We start from the raw sequence: 14,749 nt of genomic DNA on the forward strand, positions 1-14,749 counted from the left end.
TTTTTGGCACTTGACCCTCAGTTTGCCTCTTGATTTATTTTGTCACTATCACTTCCTTATTATGACTACTGTATGCATCTCTGTTTTTGTTGTCCTGTTTCTTACCCTTTCCTCACCTTTAGAAGGTAAGCTTTCTTCCACACCCTCCACCTCTCCCTTGCACTAAACCCAAAAAAAGCATGTCTGTGGGATTTTGTGCTGTGTGCAGACTGTGTGCTGTGCAACTTCTCTGACTGCCAGCTGTGGCGCTGGCATTTATACTTAGGGATATACACACAGGTTAAAGAGATCATAATAGCTCTGTCTGGCTGTGTGTAGCATTGGCTGTCACTGAGAATGGTAATTGCAAGCTGATCTGCATCAAGACTTTCTGAATCTGATTAGAGTTAGGGCAAGATTTTACAGCACATTCTTTCTGAATGCTTTTATGTTAGTTTATGAGTCTCTGTAGTGACAAATAAAGGGTCCAGTCATGCAGGAACCAGCTTTCTGCATGGCCAGAAAGCTTTATTAAGTCAGGAATTTTGTCTATTCCATAGTGTTTTACCCATAGCCTTCCTTCATTTCAGATGGTTCATGTTCTTTAGGTCAAGGCTTAAAACTGCAGTCTTGCATGGATACTTTTTCAATTCAATTTTATTTTTGGATTTAAGCTTTCCTGTATTTTATGAAATATGAATACTGTTTTATTTTAGACAACAAATGTGGAATTTTTTGTGGTGAAGAAAAATGTCTATTGCAAGGAGTTGGCAATTTAGGCTTAGGAAACTCTTATTCATACTGCTGGTGAGGCAGATTAATAAAGGACTTAATTAAGAAAACAGTTGGTATATTAGCAGTATTTCCTAATGGAAACTATTGGTCATTATGCTTAATGCATTAATATGTTGTGTGGATTAGTATAATCAAAGTATCATTCTGTTCTGAACTGAGAATTTTTAAATTGTATTTTGGTTTTGAATGAAGATATCCTGATAATTTGGAGCTGGAACACTGGGCATTAAACAGTGATGACAAAGCATTTGAATTGAAAAATGCAGTGGGATGAGGAAGCAGAAACTAGTTTGCTAATAGCCACCTATCACAGACATAATGCTGTATTTGCACACATATGTAACAATTGCCTAACAATTGTTATTTTGCTAGGAGGAAGATGGAGCTGTTTAGTTGTAGTTGAGGTCACTGTTGCATGCATTTTGTGCCTGGTGGTGAAAGAAAATATTTTCCCCATGCTTTTAGGGAATAAAGTAAGGTGTTTGGGGATGCCCAGCCTTGAATTTTTATCTGTGTAGTACATGCTATTGCTGATGTTGGAATTTGTTTATTATTCTATCTTGAGTTATTTATACCCTGAGTTATCACAATCTATCTAGAGACAGTGGAGAATGAACAACGTGTGGAGCCAAAGCTGTGGGTTTTGTAGGGGTTGTAGCCATAGGTAAACTATTTTGTTGGTCTTTTTGGACTCTGCACATTACTATTACTGGCTTGCAATAATCTCTGTTTACACTGGATTTTAAAAATAGTATGGTGCTTTAGAACTGAAATACTATTCTTGGACAAAATCCTGGGGAAAAGAATTGTATCTATTTTTTCATTCATAGCTTTGAACTTTTTTCCTTGAAGTTTTTGTTTTTCAGAGGAATTTAATTTTCTCTTGCATATTGTTAGTGTTTATTTTGAAATTAATTTCCAGTAATACTCAATTCAAGCATCTTTCATTTCCATGGAATTGGAGGGAGTTAACAGTTGTGAGAAGCTGAGAGATATCTAAGGGCTTGCAGGATTGAACCCTGAATGGTGACTAAGCTATCTATCTTGCCAGAACACTGGCTTTGCCTATTTCCTCCAGCATTGCCTTCTTTGGTCATGAAATGCAGATATCCTTAGACTAGACCACTTTATTGAGTCAGAGGTTGTGTTTTACATCCAGCAAGGAATTGTGTAGGATTTATTTTGCTCTTTTGCATAGCAGAGCCAATACTACCTGCTCCCTGAATGAGCTCAAAATTCTTGGTAGTGGCAGAAATGATGCACAGAAGTGTCTTCAATAATATTTGCTTTAGGAATTGGTTTGGAACAAATCCAGATTGCTCTTTTCCCTTCAGACAGTGTTGCCCTAGTTGTTTAATTTGAGTAACTGAAATAGTTTACCTCTTCTGAAAATGCAATAGTGCTGATTTTGTTAATAAACTTCCTTTTGGTAACAGGGGAACTGTTGGCAGGGAGAGGAGGGAAAGAATCAGTTTTTGCTGATAAAACTATAATTTTTTTTTTGCAAAAGAGCAGTGGGATTAACAAAAAATTCATGCTTGCAAACGATATTCCATTGGCAAATCCCAAAGAGTTACATTTGAAACATATTTAGCTGTTTAAGGGAGGAATAAAATATTTAAACAGCTATGGAAATTGAGACTATCAAGACACTTTGAAGCAGTGAGACCTTGAGCAAGTTGCTGTGTTTTTTTAGATGGAGTGTTTCTGCTTTTGTCTTCCTCCTTTCTTAATAGCTTGAATTGGTTGGTGAGTCCAGACCTTTCAGTATGGCTGTGCCTTTGCTGCTTGCCAGGTATCTGACACCAGACACGGCTCTGGCAGACACAAAGGGCTGTGCCAACAACCCTAGTTAAGGATGCATTCTAGCTGTCTGTTGCATTATTCAGCTCACTGCAATGAAAACTCCAGATCAGGCTATAGCTGAGAGAGATTCCTTGGGCTGTGTAGATGGGGAATTGGTGCTTTCTATGCTAGGATTTTACCAGATTTTTTTAAATAGGAAAAGGGAACATATGCAGAGGAACACAGGGTAGCCAGACTCACCCTGCAGAGCAATCCAGTTGTGTAACTCCATATGACAGGGCAGATGGGTCCTGTTGCTGCTGGGACAGTGCAGGCAATTACAAAATCATGAGTGCAAAATCTGCAACACCTATGATTTTATCCTCAGATATTAGACCTCAGATTCAGAGGTTTCTATATAATTCTGCTGAAACTGCAACTCTGTGGGCAGCTGAGACCACACAAAAGCCTGTGAGAGTGAAAAGGGGGGGCAAAGACATTTTCCCAACACTGCTTTTCTCCACCCTCTCCTACCATCTCATTGACACAATAAGAAACATCTGTTGCCTTTTTAAAAATTCAGTTAATTGTTTCAAATTATTTCTGGGTAGACAGGCCTGAAACAGACCATTCATTTCAAGCTGAAGTAGCTTCAGCCTGACCGAAACAACAGAAAACAGTAACACCTACCTTCATAGGTAGTAAGATTTATATATACTTTTGAATATTCAATGAATTTTTTCCTATCTCTTAGCATGCATTGAATGCACAATTATTGAGCTATAGAGAAGATAACTTTTAAAATAATGTTCCCATTTCCCACCCCTAGCTGCATATCCGACCTTTTGGAAGGTTTTTCAAACAGGTCCCAACTGAGTTTGGAGAGCCAGTTTGTAGATTTGAGACCCAGTCATCTAGGTGACAATAATTCTGCTTTTGGTGCTCTCTCTCAGGCTGTGATTTAAGAGCCTTTGAAAATACTCAGCTGCATCGCATGACATTTTAGAAAATTGCTTGCTGAATTATATTATAGCACCTTATGAATAGCTGACAGACTAATATGCCTGAATAAAAATGCCACAGTGTTACTGTTGTGTGTTTGAGACTAAGCATGCAGAATGAGCAGCTCCACAAAATGTGGCATTTTAGTGTTGTCAGGATAGCACATGCTGTAGCAAGGTACTGATCACTGATGGTAGTAGGCTTCTCTTCAAAAGCATTGGACATGGGCAGTCTGATTCAGATGCTACATGAGAGCCAGGCTTCTTTTTGTCATCTCTATACCATTCATGGGATCTTAGATGCGTTTCAAATCACTTCCATGACATGTGTGGTAAAAAGCTATTTTGGCTTTTCCACAACTTCTTACTTAGGTACATGTTACTATTTTCATCGTCCTTCCATTTGTGTAAGATGGAAAACTTGTGGCCTCTAGTGGAGGGATGGCGCATGAACAATGTGCAGACTGCAGAGAAATCAGAACTGGGAGGTTGTTTCCCCTGCAGCCAGAGATGTTGGATAGTAGTGGCATAATAGTGAAGGAAACAGCTTCTTTGATGATCCTGGCAGAGGAGTTCAGAGTTTTAAACAATCACATGTAAATCCATGTGTTTATCTCCAAAGACATTCAGCTCCATATCTGAGACTTTCAGAAATTAGCTGGTTGTCTTCCTTTTCTGTTAACAGTAACTGTTTGACTTTAGGCAGCAGAGCAGGTGAGAAATGCAGATGTGCAGCCTCTTAGGCTGAAGTAAGCAGTAAAATTCACTGGCCAATTACCAGATATTGATACTCCAATTACATCACAACTCTTCTATGTGCCCTGATGTAAAATGGAACTAACTCCAAGATGTGTGCTTATTAGAGCTCCAACTTTGGAAATTAAAGCACTAGTAAATAAACAAATAGAAAAACCACTAAAATTGCATGCATAATTTTTGCATTTTGAGTGAAATGAAAATGTCTGTTCTAACTGGAAAGAAGCAATTTTGACCTGCTAGTTTGAAAATGGGTTTTGAGCTGCTTATACGAATAGGTTTTTATAAGTAGACTCTGCTTTATGGAATCTTTGTCAGCTTTGGTTGCATTGATTACTTGTTCTTTGATATTTTTGTTTTGAGTATAATTTTGCTGGTTTCTCTTTTGTAAAGGACACTGAAGCCATGAAGAGAGCTTTAGCCTTAATAGATTCAAAGATGAATCAGGCAAAAGGTTGGCTGAGAGATCCAAATGCACCTCCAGGTAATATTTAAACACAAACAACAGCATAAAGTATTTTGATTTTTGAAGGTCTCATTATTTCTGTTGTTTAAGACAAAATTGTCTTTAAGCATTAATAACCCTTACATAGTGGATCATTCAGAAGGTACCTGTATTTATTCCTCTCTTTAGATACTGGGAATTGAACAAGATGTGTATAATGACCTAGAAGGCTTTACTTCTTGTAAATGGTCTGAAATATATGTGTTCTGTGGAACATATATGTTCTTCATGTGCATTCCAGCAGTAAACCCAAAAACTTAGGATTTGAACAGTACTTAATTGTAGCCATGGCTGATATTTAAAATCCCTTCCTTTGTATTTTCAAATTTTTATAACTTGAGATTTCCCTAACAGAATCTCTTTAAGTGTTTTTCTTTCAGTCTTGACATAAAATTTTTAGTATGAGTATCTGCCATAAATATGCTTAATTGCGATCACCTTTACTTATATAAGGGGTTTGTTTACCTTTGTATGCATCTTTAAAGTAAACAAAACTCAAAAGAGGCCTGTTCCATGGTTTAAAGACCTTTTTAAATGGACTTCCTCTGAAATCAAAGCCAAACTAATAGAGTTGTAAAAGTTGGATGTGAATTGTTGTTTTTTTGGTGTATATCTCCATTTTTGGTAAATGTGCTTTCCTGACTGAACCTAACGCAGTTCACGTGACATGATGATATCAGGAGTTTTCTCATACATGTGACAGAATGTCTTGTTTGCTGTACTGACTGACCCTGTGCCTCAGGGGATGCTGGTGAGCAGGCCATAAGGCAGATCCTTGATGAAGCTGGCAAAGCAGGAGAGCTGTGTGCGGGCAAGGAGCGCAGAGAGATCCTGGGCACCTGCAAAACCCTGGGGCAGATGACGGATCAGCTGGCTGACCTGCGGGCCAGGTAAAGCTCTGCTTGGGCTGGGCGCTTCCCAGCTGCTGCTGAAATCTTTTCTCTGCAGTTGGCACTTCCTAACCTGGAGAAAACAGGCCAGAAGTGTATTTTGCCTTTTTTACTTCAGTTTCTTCTTTTCTGATGAGAATATGTTTTAATAGGAGAAATTTTAATTACATAATATGATGATTAGAATTGCTCAAGTAGATAATTCTGACTTTGCTTGCTGTCTAACACATAACTTTCCTCCAAATTAGGCAGAAAGGAAATTTTAAAGTCTCCTCTTAAGTCTGTTCTTCAAAGAGGATATACTCCAATTACTGTAAGATACATGGATATTCTACTTTTTAGGTGTTTTTTGGGATGTTAGATCACATGTGGTGGTTGTTGTTTATCCTTCACTGGCAAATTCTATTGAACTTTGTGTCACGTGATTGAGGCAGCTAAGACATTTTATTGTCATATTTATTTTTTTAATTGACTTGCTGTCATCACTTAGATGTAGGAAAATTTTAACTCCTGCAGATTCTGACTCTCTGCAACAGTCTGTAAATGAGGAGAAAAGAGGCCTTGTCCTGGGTACTTTAATGGAACTGTATCCTTAAATAACTTTACTTTTTGACTCTTAAAAATGTTTATTCCTCTGAGACTGCTAAGTGTCACATTCTGGAATACAGAAAATATGTTCTTAGTTTTATCTCTACTTCTGTTCCTCACTTATTTTTTGTTTCCTTAAGGAGGAAACAAAATCTGATTAAGTACTATATCTCTTGCAATAAATGCTGGGAATAAGCATAAAGAGGTTTTGTTGCTCCTTGACTAGAAAATAGCTTTAGTCAGTCCTGAGCTGAATCTGTGGTGCTCTCTTTGGGCAGAGGACAGGGTGCCACCCCCATGGCCATGCAGAAAGCCCAGCAGGTGTCCCAGGGGCTGGACCTGCTCACTGCCAAGGTGGAGAACGCAGCCCGCAAGCTGGAGGCCATGACCAACTCCAAGCAGGCAATTGCTAAGAAGATTGATGCTGCTCAGGTACCACTAGGGATTAATAAATCTTTCAGAGCTGTTTTACTGAACTACTGTAGTTGTTTCCAAACAAAACACAGTTACTTGATAGGAAGAACATAGAGGGGATACTTGCTTTAACAAAGAAAAATCTTAAATTCAGTGATTTACATCATATGGTGAATTTTGCTTCATTTGATGATCTTTTTTGGTAACTTACTTGGCATTGCTAAAAATTTCAAGGTTATTAAATTAAAATTATGGAACACCCTAAATTTGCATATAAACTAATCTTACTAAAGAAAATAATAGAAGGGTTTTAGGTTGAACTGACTTATTTGTGGATAAAACCAGAGCCCTTTCTTTGGCCTCTGTTTTGGGAGTGGAGTTCAGGATTTAGAACTGTATGTTGATGAAGCTGCATTTTCTTTCAATTGATTCTTTATTTTTGTTAGTCTAATGTCCCTCAATGGTCAGTCTTTTACCCAGTGATGATTATGATTATCATCAAATAATATACCTTATCTAAATGTGTATATGTGTCTATTATCAATATATAAAGATACATTAATATTATATATGTATCAAATGAAATGGTAATGGGACTTTTTAGGAAGAGCTCTGTGTACCACCCTGGGCTCAAGAGCATCTGTTTTCATTTTTTTCTGAAAGTCACATAATCAGTTTCTAAAGGCAGTGATTCAATTTTACTTCTAAAACACTACTGGCAAATGTTGATGGGAGAGACAGAATGTAAAATCTTTGGGTAGATTTTATCTAGTTTGACTTTTTTTTCAAAACAGAAAAACTATGAGGGAGTAGAATAAAGTTTTGAAAGCTCTATTGGTATTTTCTTTCCCTATAAAATAATGTATAGAATAAACAGTACTTTTTGTCTTCACTTGAACACAACTTCTTTCTGTTAAGAATTGGCTTGCAGATCCCAATGGGGGCAGTGAAGGGGAGGAGCACATTCGGGGCATTATGGCTGAGGCAAGGAAAGTTGCAGAAATGTGTGAGGAGCCTAAAGAGAGAGATGACATCCTTCGTTCCCTGGGGGAGATCTCTGCTTTGACAGCCAAGCTGTCAGATCTGCGCCGACAGTAAGTGTTTGTTTCATCACCACTGATTGATTTATTTCAATTACTTTCCTGTACAGTTTCCAATGCTGAGCAAGATCAGAATATTGATCATTAAAACAAACCCTTTTAAGTTATTCAACCTAGTGATTTCTATCTCAAACCCTAGCATGCACTAGCTTCCTTAAGAAAAAGTTAACCAGATATGGAAGTATTTTCTTTTTACTGCCTGTGGAATATTTGAGAAGGAAACTGAAGCCAAAAGTGAGCTTGTTTGTACTGTTGAAACAACAAGGTAAAGGGAAATATAAGTTTATGCAGATGGGTGTCATGACTGGTTTTTGCTAAGCACTTTACTAAATAACAAGGTGGAATATCTACCACTTCGATCACTCTCAGTGTTCTAAGTTGTAACTGCAAACTATACAAAAATAAGCCTTTCAGAAATTCTATTTCTGTATCAGTTTTGCAAAGAGGCTGCTTGAGAATGGAAGAGGAGAAAGAAACTGTTATTGTACAAATTGTCATCTTCACCTAAGGCTGGTTGCAATATAGCAATAGATATTTTTCTTCCTTCATTAGTTAGATGCCTTATTCAAGTTTTTATTGAGCTTTAGCTGCTGTAGGTCCTAATGTGCTACCTTTTGTCAGGTTTGTATCTAGCCTTTGCTCTGTGGCTGCTTACTCTTCTGCTTGTAATCTGTGTGACATGATTGCAGTTGCTCATAAGACGGCCATGGAAATGGGAAATCAATTCTTACACCAGTATTGGCAATGCCAGTCTATGCCTTCCCTCATCTCAGTGCTGTGCTCAACATGTGTGGTGTCCAGGTACCACAGCAGAGAATTGCTCCTCAGAGTCTCAACCCAAGGGTCAAATTCAACCTTATTTAAAAATACTGAGATCCTTTTATTGTGTGTCTTCCTGCTGAACTTGAGATAATCTGTAAATGATCTTTCTATGACTACACTGTTTTTTTTTTTTATTTTTGAATCCTTAGTGGGAAAGGTGACTCTCCTGAGGCTCGTGCTTTGGCTAAGCAAATAGCGACATCACTTCAGAATTTACAGTCCAAAACAAACAGGGCTGTAGCAAATACAAGGCCAGTTAAAGCAGCTGTCCATTTGGAGGGCAAGATTGAACAAGCTCAGAGGTGGATAGACAATCCCACAGTTGCTGATAGGGGAGTAGGTAAGTGTTTCTCTGTGATTTCCCCCCACCCAGATTTAGAATCAAACCCGTCACCAGTTTTTGTGGTGGAAACTACTGCTCCTGAAGTGCTGAGGATGCATTGAATCTTCACTGGTCTGGAGACTTAGAGTTATAGCTAAGTCCTGACTGCAATTACCAAATTAAGCTGGCCCATGATTCTCTTTGTGTTCTTTCCTGAAGAATGGATGAACATGTTCTGTAGAGAAAACAAACTTAAGATTGCTCCTTGCTTTCCTTATTATGCAAATACTGTATCTCAAATTTGAATTTATAGCTACTCCAGCAAATTGAGTAATTAAGTCCTTCTGAGAAGAGAAAAACACTCATAAACCTGACCTAGAAGTATCACTTCTTGTATGGTTTCTGGGTTATCTGAGGAGAATGCTAACAATTAAAGAGAAGGGGAATCTGATAATCTCATTTTACTCTCAATGAGCATATAACTCTGGTTCAGGAGTTGCTGGCACTTGGCAGGGTACTCATAAGAAAAGTAAATTAAGAATATAAAAGATGCCAGCAGTGCTGAGTGATTCTTGGATAGTCTGATGCTGTGACAACTTCCTAAGTAATTTAAAGCTTGATCACAAACTTGGATTACTTATGGGTTAGCATTAGTTTAAAATTATTCTTCAGTAGGTCTTTGGAGTTAATACATGATGAGTTCTTTTAAAAGAATACTGCTATTGTATTATTGAAAGAACAGAGACCTATATTCTTGTGAATGAGCAGGAAGCATCTGTAAGTGAATGAAGGAAATTACCCATGCTAAAAATAATTTTTTTTTATGGAAAAGCTTTTGACACACTGTGGAGGCTTTGTAAGGTGTTCCCTACCCCCACTGTCCCTTGCAATCCAGACTACTTGACACTTCTTACTTATGGCTTCTGAATTCTGGGAGAGAGGGCATTAAGTTGTCCTTTCTTCCCCTCTTGCTGCTTATCTTCTAATGAGGGGATGAATTGCAGTATTTGAAATTTGTAAGTGCTCCATTGGATTCAACAGATTAGGTATGTAGAAATACCTGACAGCTGCCATGGTTAATTTTTGTCAAACTACTTTAATTAAAAAGGATATATCTCTAGCCAGAGTTGCTGAATTAAGCAAAATGAAACTGGAGACAGTTGAATTCCTCAGTGGTTTTGAACTGTAATTATTCAGTGATAAACGGCACAAGATCTTCTCTACCACCTAGGGGAGCGTTGTTAAGAGCCCAGGGGTTGTGCTGTGTGCTCACAGGCGTGCGGTGCTTGCTGTGGCTCTGGTGTGTGTGTCCCCGTGTGTCACTGCCCTGTCCCCTGCAGGCCAGGCTGCCATCCGCGGGCTGGTTGCCGAGGGCCGGCGCTTGGCCAACGTCATGATGGGCCCGTACCGGCAGGAGCTGCTGGCCAAGTGTGACCGCGTGGAGCAGCTCTCTGCCCAGCTGGCTGAGCTGGCTGCCCGCGGCGAGGGCGAGTCCCCGCAGGCCAGGGCCATTGCAGCTCAGCTCCAGGACTCGCTCAAGGTAAGGGCCTGCTCTGGGCAGGCAGGCACTGAGACCCCTCGCTGCTCTGAGCCAGCCTTGTGTGTGTGAGGCCCCCATGGAAACAGCAGGGCGGCAACAGAGCTGCTGCTTTAGCTGAGGTGCTTAAAGCAAACTTTCTAGAAAGGCCTTGTTATCATGCCACGGGGGTTAATTTCAGATGAACAGCTTAGAAGGAAAATTTAAGTCTGTCTTTAAAAAACAGTATACTAGCATAGCAGATTTCAGGGGCAAGGTCTCAAATCATGCTGTTCATTCATAGCACTGTGATTGGTATACTACCATAGCCTCCAAGTTTTAGGAGCAGGGCTGCCAGCAGCATGGAGCTGGCAATGGGGGCTGCCACGTGGGCTTTAGGCAGTCGTAGGTGCAGGCCCTATAGGGGGGCTTTGACTCTGAACGCTGGGAGGAGGGCTAGGCTTGCCACTAGGCCTGATCAAGAACAGTTTAATGTAGGGTGTGAAATGTAGGTGTAGAGCTTAATATAAGCTGCTTCAAGGAGTGGTATGTAAGCTGTGTATATTTCAAATTATGTAAAAGGTGATGAATTGGTCATACTTTTAAGGAAATTTTATCTTAATGTCTGTCATTGGAACAGGCATTTTTTTGCAAGAGAAGGCTTTATGGGATTTGAACCCTTACAACTTAATATCCCTCTATCATATGCTAATAATTTTCCCATTTTTTAAGGATCTTAAAGCACGAATGCAAGAAGCAATGACCCAGGAAGTTTCTGATGTTTTTAGTGACACCACAACTCCTATTAAATTGTTAGCTGTAGCAGCCACTGCTCCCTCTGATGCTCCCAACAGAGATGAGGCAAGTATACCCAGGTGGTCTTTTCTTTCCATATAAAGCTTCAGTTACTGTTTAATTTTACCTGAATTGGTAATTTGAAAAATAAATCAGTGCCCTGAAAAATGAATTGGTATTTAAGTTTGTGGTACATGCTTATTAATTCTGACAACATTGATTACTGGGCAAACCTCTCCAGACTCCTGGAGACTGTGAATTGTATAACCCAGTAAACAGTGTTGTCCCTGACTTCATAAATGGCAAAAATGTCTCCCCATGTTGCTGGTACCACATTGCAAAACTTTAGTGCAAAAATCCCTAACACACTAGTTGGTGGATTTTTATATCCCAGCATTACATAAGCTGATTACAATAGTCAAATTCATGCCAGAATTAATCAACAGACTAAACCTGTTCTCTTGCTGGATATTGTTTCCTGTACTTGAAAGCCACTGGCTGCACATGAAGTACCTAAAATGCAGTGTCTGGCAGTTCTGTTTGGCTGTTCTGGCATCTGGCTACATGATCAAAATAATTCCCAAGGCTTTGGAGAATTCAGCTTTATGGCAGGATAGCTTTTTGTCCAAGTACTCTGTTTCTGGAAGATCTAAGTACTGTAAAAGAAGGCAATTTGCACTTTTTCCAGTGTGAATTTTTAGTGTAAACTCCCTTATTTATCTTTCCAATATAGTTTACTTTTGTATTAGGGTTTGAAGATGAATCTCTGAGCTAAAACAGTTTTAATAGAGTATTTCTTGCAGCAGTAGTCACCAGGAATTACTGAACTTCATACCTTGAATCTATAAAGTGCATAGCCATCTCCTTAGTTGTGCCATTGAGTTAGTAAAGAAGAAAGTCTGGTAATGTAAAGATTAAGAAAACCAAATGCCTTCAAAGCTTTTGTGTCCTTTTGCATCCTCTCAGGATGAGTTAAGTGGGGATGTTACAAAGGTGTTTCTGACACTTTGAAGAAATTGTGTGTTCTGTCAAGGAGGTTAGGGCTTTTTTAAATGCTTTTTTGTCTTCTGACAACTAGGTTTTTGATGAAAGAGCAGCAAATTTTGAAAACCATGCTGCTAGACTGGGAGCTACAGCAGAAAAAGCAGCTGCAGTTGGAACTGCCAATAAAAGTACTGTGGAGGGCATTCAGGCAACAGTGAAATCAGCAAGGGAACTCACCCCACAGGTGGGTCTGAAGGGTTGTTAAAAGGACTGGGGATGACTTCTGGGGAATTTTCCTGATGCTTCTGTTCTCAAAGAAAGAGATGGTTGTTGATTGATGCTTGTTAGTACCAACAAAGAACATAGTGCTGACACTCTTAAAAGGGGAATGGCAAATATTTCTATGCATGATCCTAAAAGTAGAACAAAAGATCAAGTGACACATTTTATTTTTCAACGCTTGGACAGAAGTGTCTGTGACTTAGACATGAAACAAAATGATTTTGAGGCTTAGTAAAATATGTAAGGGGAAAAAAATGCTCTTTTTTTATTCCAAACTAAACTTCTATCTAAATGTTGGTAGCATAATAAGTATTGTATTTTCGTGTTTTCAAGAGTGGTTTATATGAAATTAGTGCATAATTGAAGTTCCAGAAAAAAGTATTTATGCCAGCTAATTTCAGAAGTATAGTAGATCTTCATGGAGCTAGATACTGCACTAGAATGAACGAACTAGGTTTTCAAATGTGGAGCTACACATCAAATAATGAAAAAACAAAAGCATTTTCAAGAATGTGTGTAATGTTGATGTGTACTGATAATTAGAAATGTCTTCTGTTGGCAGGTAGTATCAGCAGCTCGTATCCTCTTGAGAAATCCTGGAAATCAAGCTGCTTATGAACATTTTGAGACCATGAAAAACCAGTGGATTGATAATGTAGAGAAAATGACAGGTAAAGTAAGAATTTTTGTTGAAGATCCTACCTGTGGCTAACTGGCTTGTATAGATTTTTCTCCACGCTGTTTGGATTGATGAAACATGCAAAGAATAATGATTGATTAAAAATAAATTAAGAGAAGAGGGAATGTGCTCTCTCACCCCAGGAATATGTATATGTTATAGAATATACAAAATAGCTGGCTTCTTATCTATTAATACTGAGCTGTAGAGGAGCAAATCCTGCTTTAGTTCTTTTTTGGGAAAATTGAAATACCATCATTTTTTTATTGCAGTTGCTATTCTAGTATATCACTGTGACAACTTGAGGTTTTCTTCTGCATAATCTTGGCATGTTGAAATAGGACAGATGATTAACTGAAGGAAAGAAAATATGTTCAAAATACTGAAGCAGCTCAATGAATACAGGGAATAAGACAAAGCTACTGCTCCTGCTGAGGCACTGAAATGTTTCAGTCCTTCCCAAGTGCAGATCCTTTGACTGACCTGCTGAACAGCTGACTGTACTATCTCCTCCTTCATCTCAGTAATTAAATTCCGGGTATTTTAAATCACCTCTATGTAAAAAGCACAGACAGAGGGATGTTTCCTTTGGAATAAATGGGAGAGTACAAAAAGTACTGAATATGCTTAAAACAATTGGGTGTGAAGAAAGAAACTCTGCTGCATATTCTGTGTAAGCCAGTTCTTGACTAAAACAACATTCCATCGTAGAGGAATAAGAGCTTGGGATGTCATTAACAAGCTTACCATGGTAACTGTCACAGAGGTACAACAGAATCATGAGTTAAACTGCAGAAGTAGTTTGGTCTGATTTCCACGCCCTCTTCTACTCTTCCCCTGACCTCAGTTTTAAAATACTTTTCTGGTTTTGAACTGTCTCTGGAGTACCAAATATCCCTTTGCACAGATAAAACTAGAATATTAATGTATTGAACTTTTATTCTAGGGTTGGTGGATGAAGCCATCGATACTAAATCTCTGTTGGATGCATCAGAAGAGGCCATTAAGAAGGACCTGGACAAATGTAAAGTTGCAATGGCCAACATGCAGCCTCAGATGCTGGTAGCTGGTGCCACCAGCATTGCCAGGCGAGCAAACCGCATCCTGCTGGTTGCAAAGCGGGAGGTGGAAAATTCTGAAGACCCCAAATTTCGGGAGGCTGTTAAAGCAGCCTCTGATGAGCTGAGCAAAACTATATCACCCATGGTAATGGATGCTAAAGCTGTGGCAGGCAACATTTCTGATCCTGGTAAGGATTCTGTCAGCTAATTTAAAATGTGCTTTTTATTGACTGGAGATGATGTGAAGTAGGGCTCATTTTTTTAATACAGCTGTGTATCTCCTTTTATGTAAATATGGTGTACACTTACATCTCAGAATGATGAAATCAAGCTCACACCATTAACTGCTGCATCCTGCTGTTCTAAAATGCAATCAAAGGCCTTTGCCATATTCAAGGGAAAAGGATTCAGCATTCTAATATGTTATGTGATTTCATGTTCTTAATTAGAAGCATTTGTTAGTAGTTTTAAGTAA

General features: G+C 38.8%; 1 protein-coding gene across 2 annotated transcripts in view; it reads left to right on the forward strand.

Moving 5' to 3' along the window:
• Window positions 1–14,749, forward strand: part of VCL (vinculin) — a 51,247-nt gene that overhangs the window by 26,938 nt on the left and 9,560 nt on the right. For both annotated transcript variants that reach the window (XM_064716990.1, XM_064716988.1), the window contains exons 7-16: window positions 4,710–4,800; window positions 5,564–5,711; window positions 6,578–6,731; window positions 7,632–7,807; window positions 8,785–8,975; window positions 10,298–10,497; window positions 11,206–11,334; window positions 12,347–12,496; window positions 13,097–13,205; window positions 14,160–14,462. In XM_064716990.1, the coding sequence (XP_064573060.1) occupies window positions 4,710–4,800; window positions 5,564–5,711; window positions 6,578–6,731; window positions 7,632–7,807; window positions 8,785–8,975; window positions 10,298–10,497; window positions 11,206–11,334; window positions 12,347–12,496; window positions 13,097–13,205; window positions 14,160–14,462 (1,651 nt within the window). The remainder of the gene's footprint in view (window positions 1–4,709; window positions 4,801–5,563; window positions 5,712–6,577; window positions 6,732–7,631; window positions 7,808–8,784; window positions 8,976–10,297; window positions 10,498–11,205; window positions 11,335–12,346; window positions 12,497–13,096; window positions 13,206–14,159; window positions 14,463–14,749) is intronic.

Source organism: Zonotrichia leucophrys, chromosome 6 (assembly GCF_028769735.1).
Source record: "Zonotrichia leucophrys gambelii isolate GWCS_2022_RI chromosome 6, RI_Zleu_2.0, whole genome shotgun sequence".
NCBI lineage: Eukaryota > Metazoa > Chordata > Aves > Passeriformes > Passerellidae > Zonotrichia > Zonotrichia leucophrys.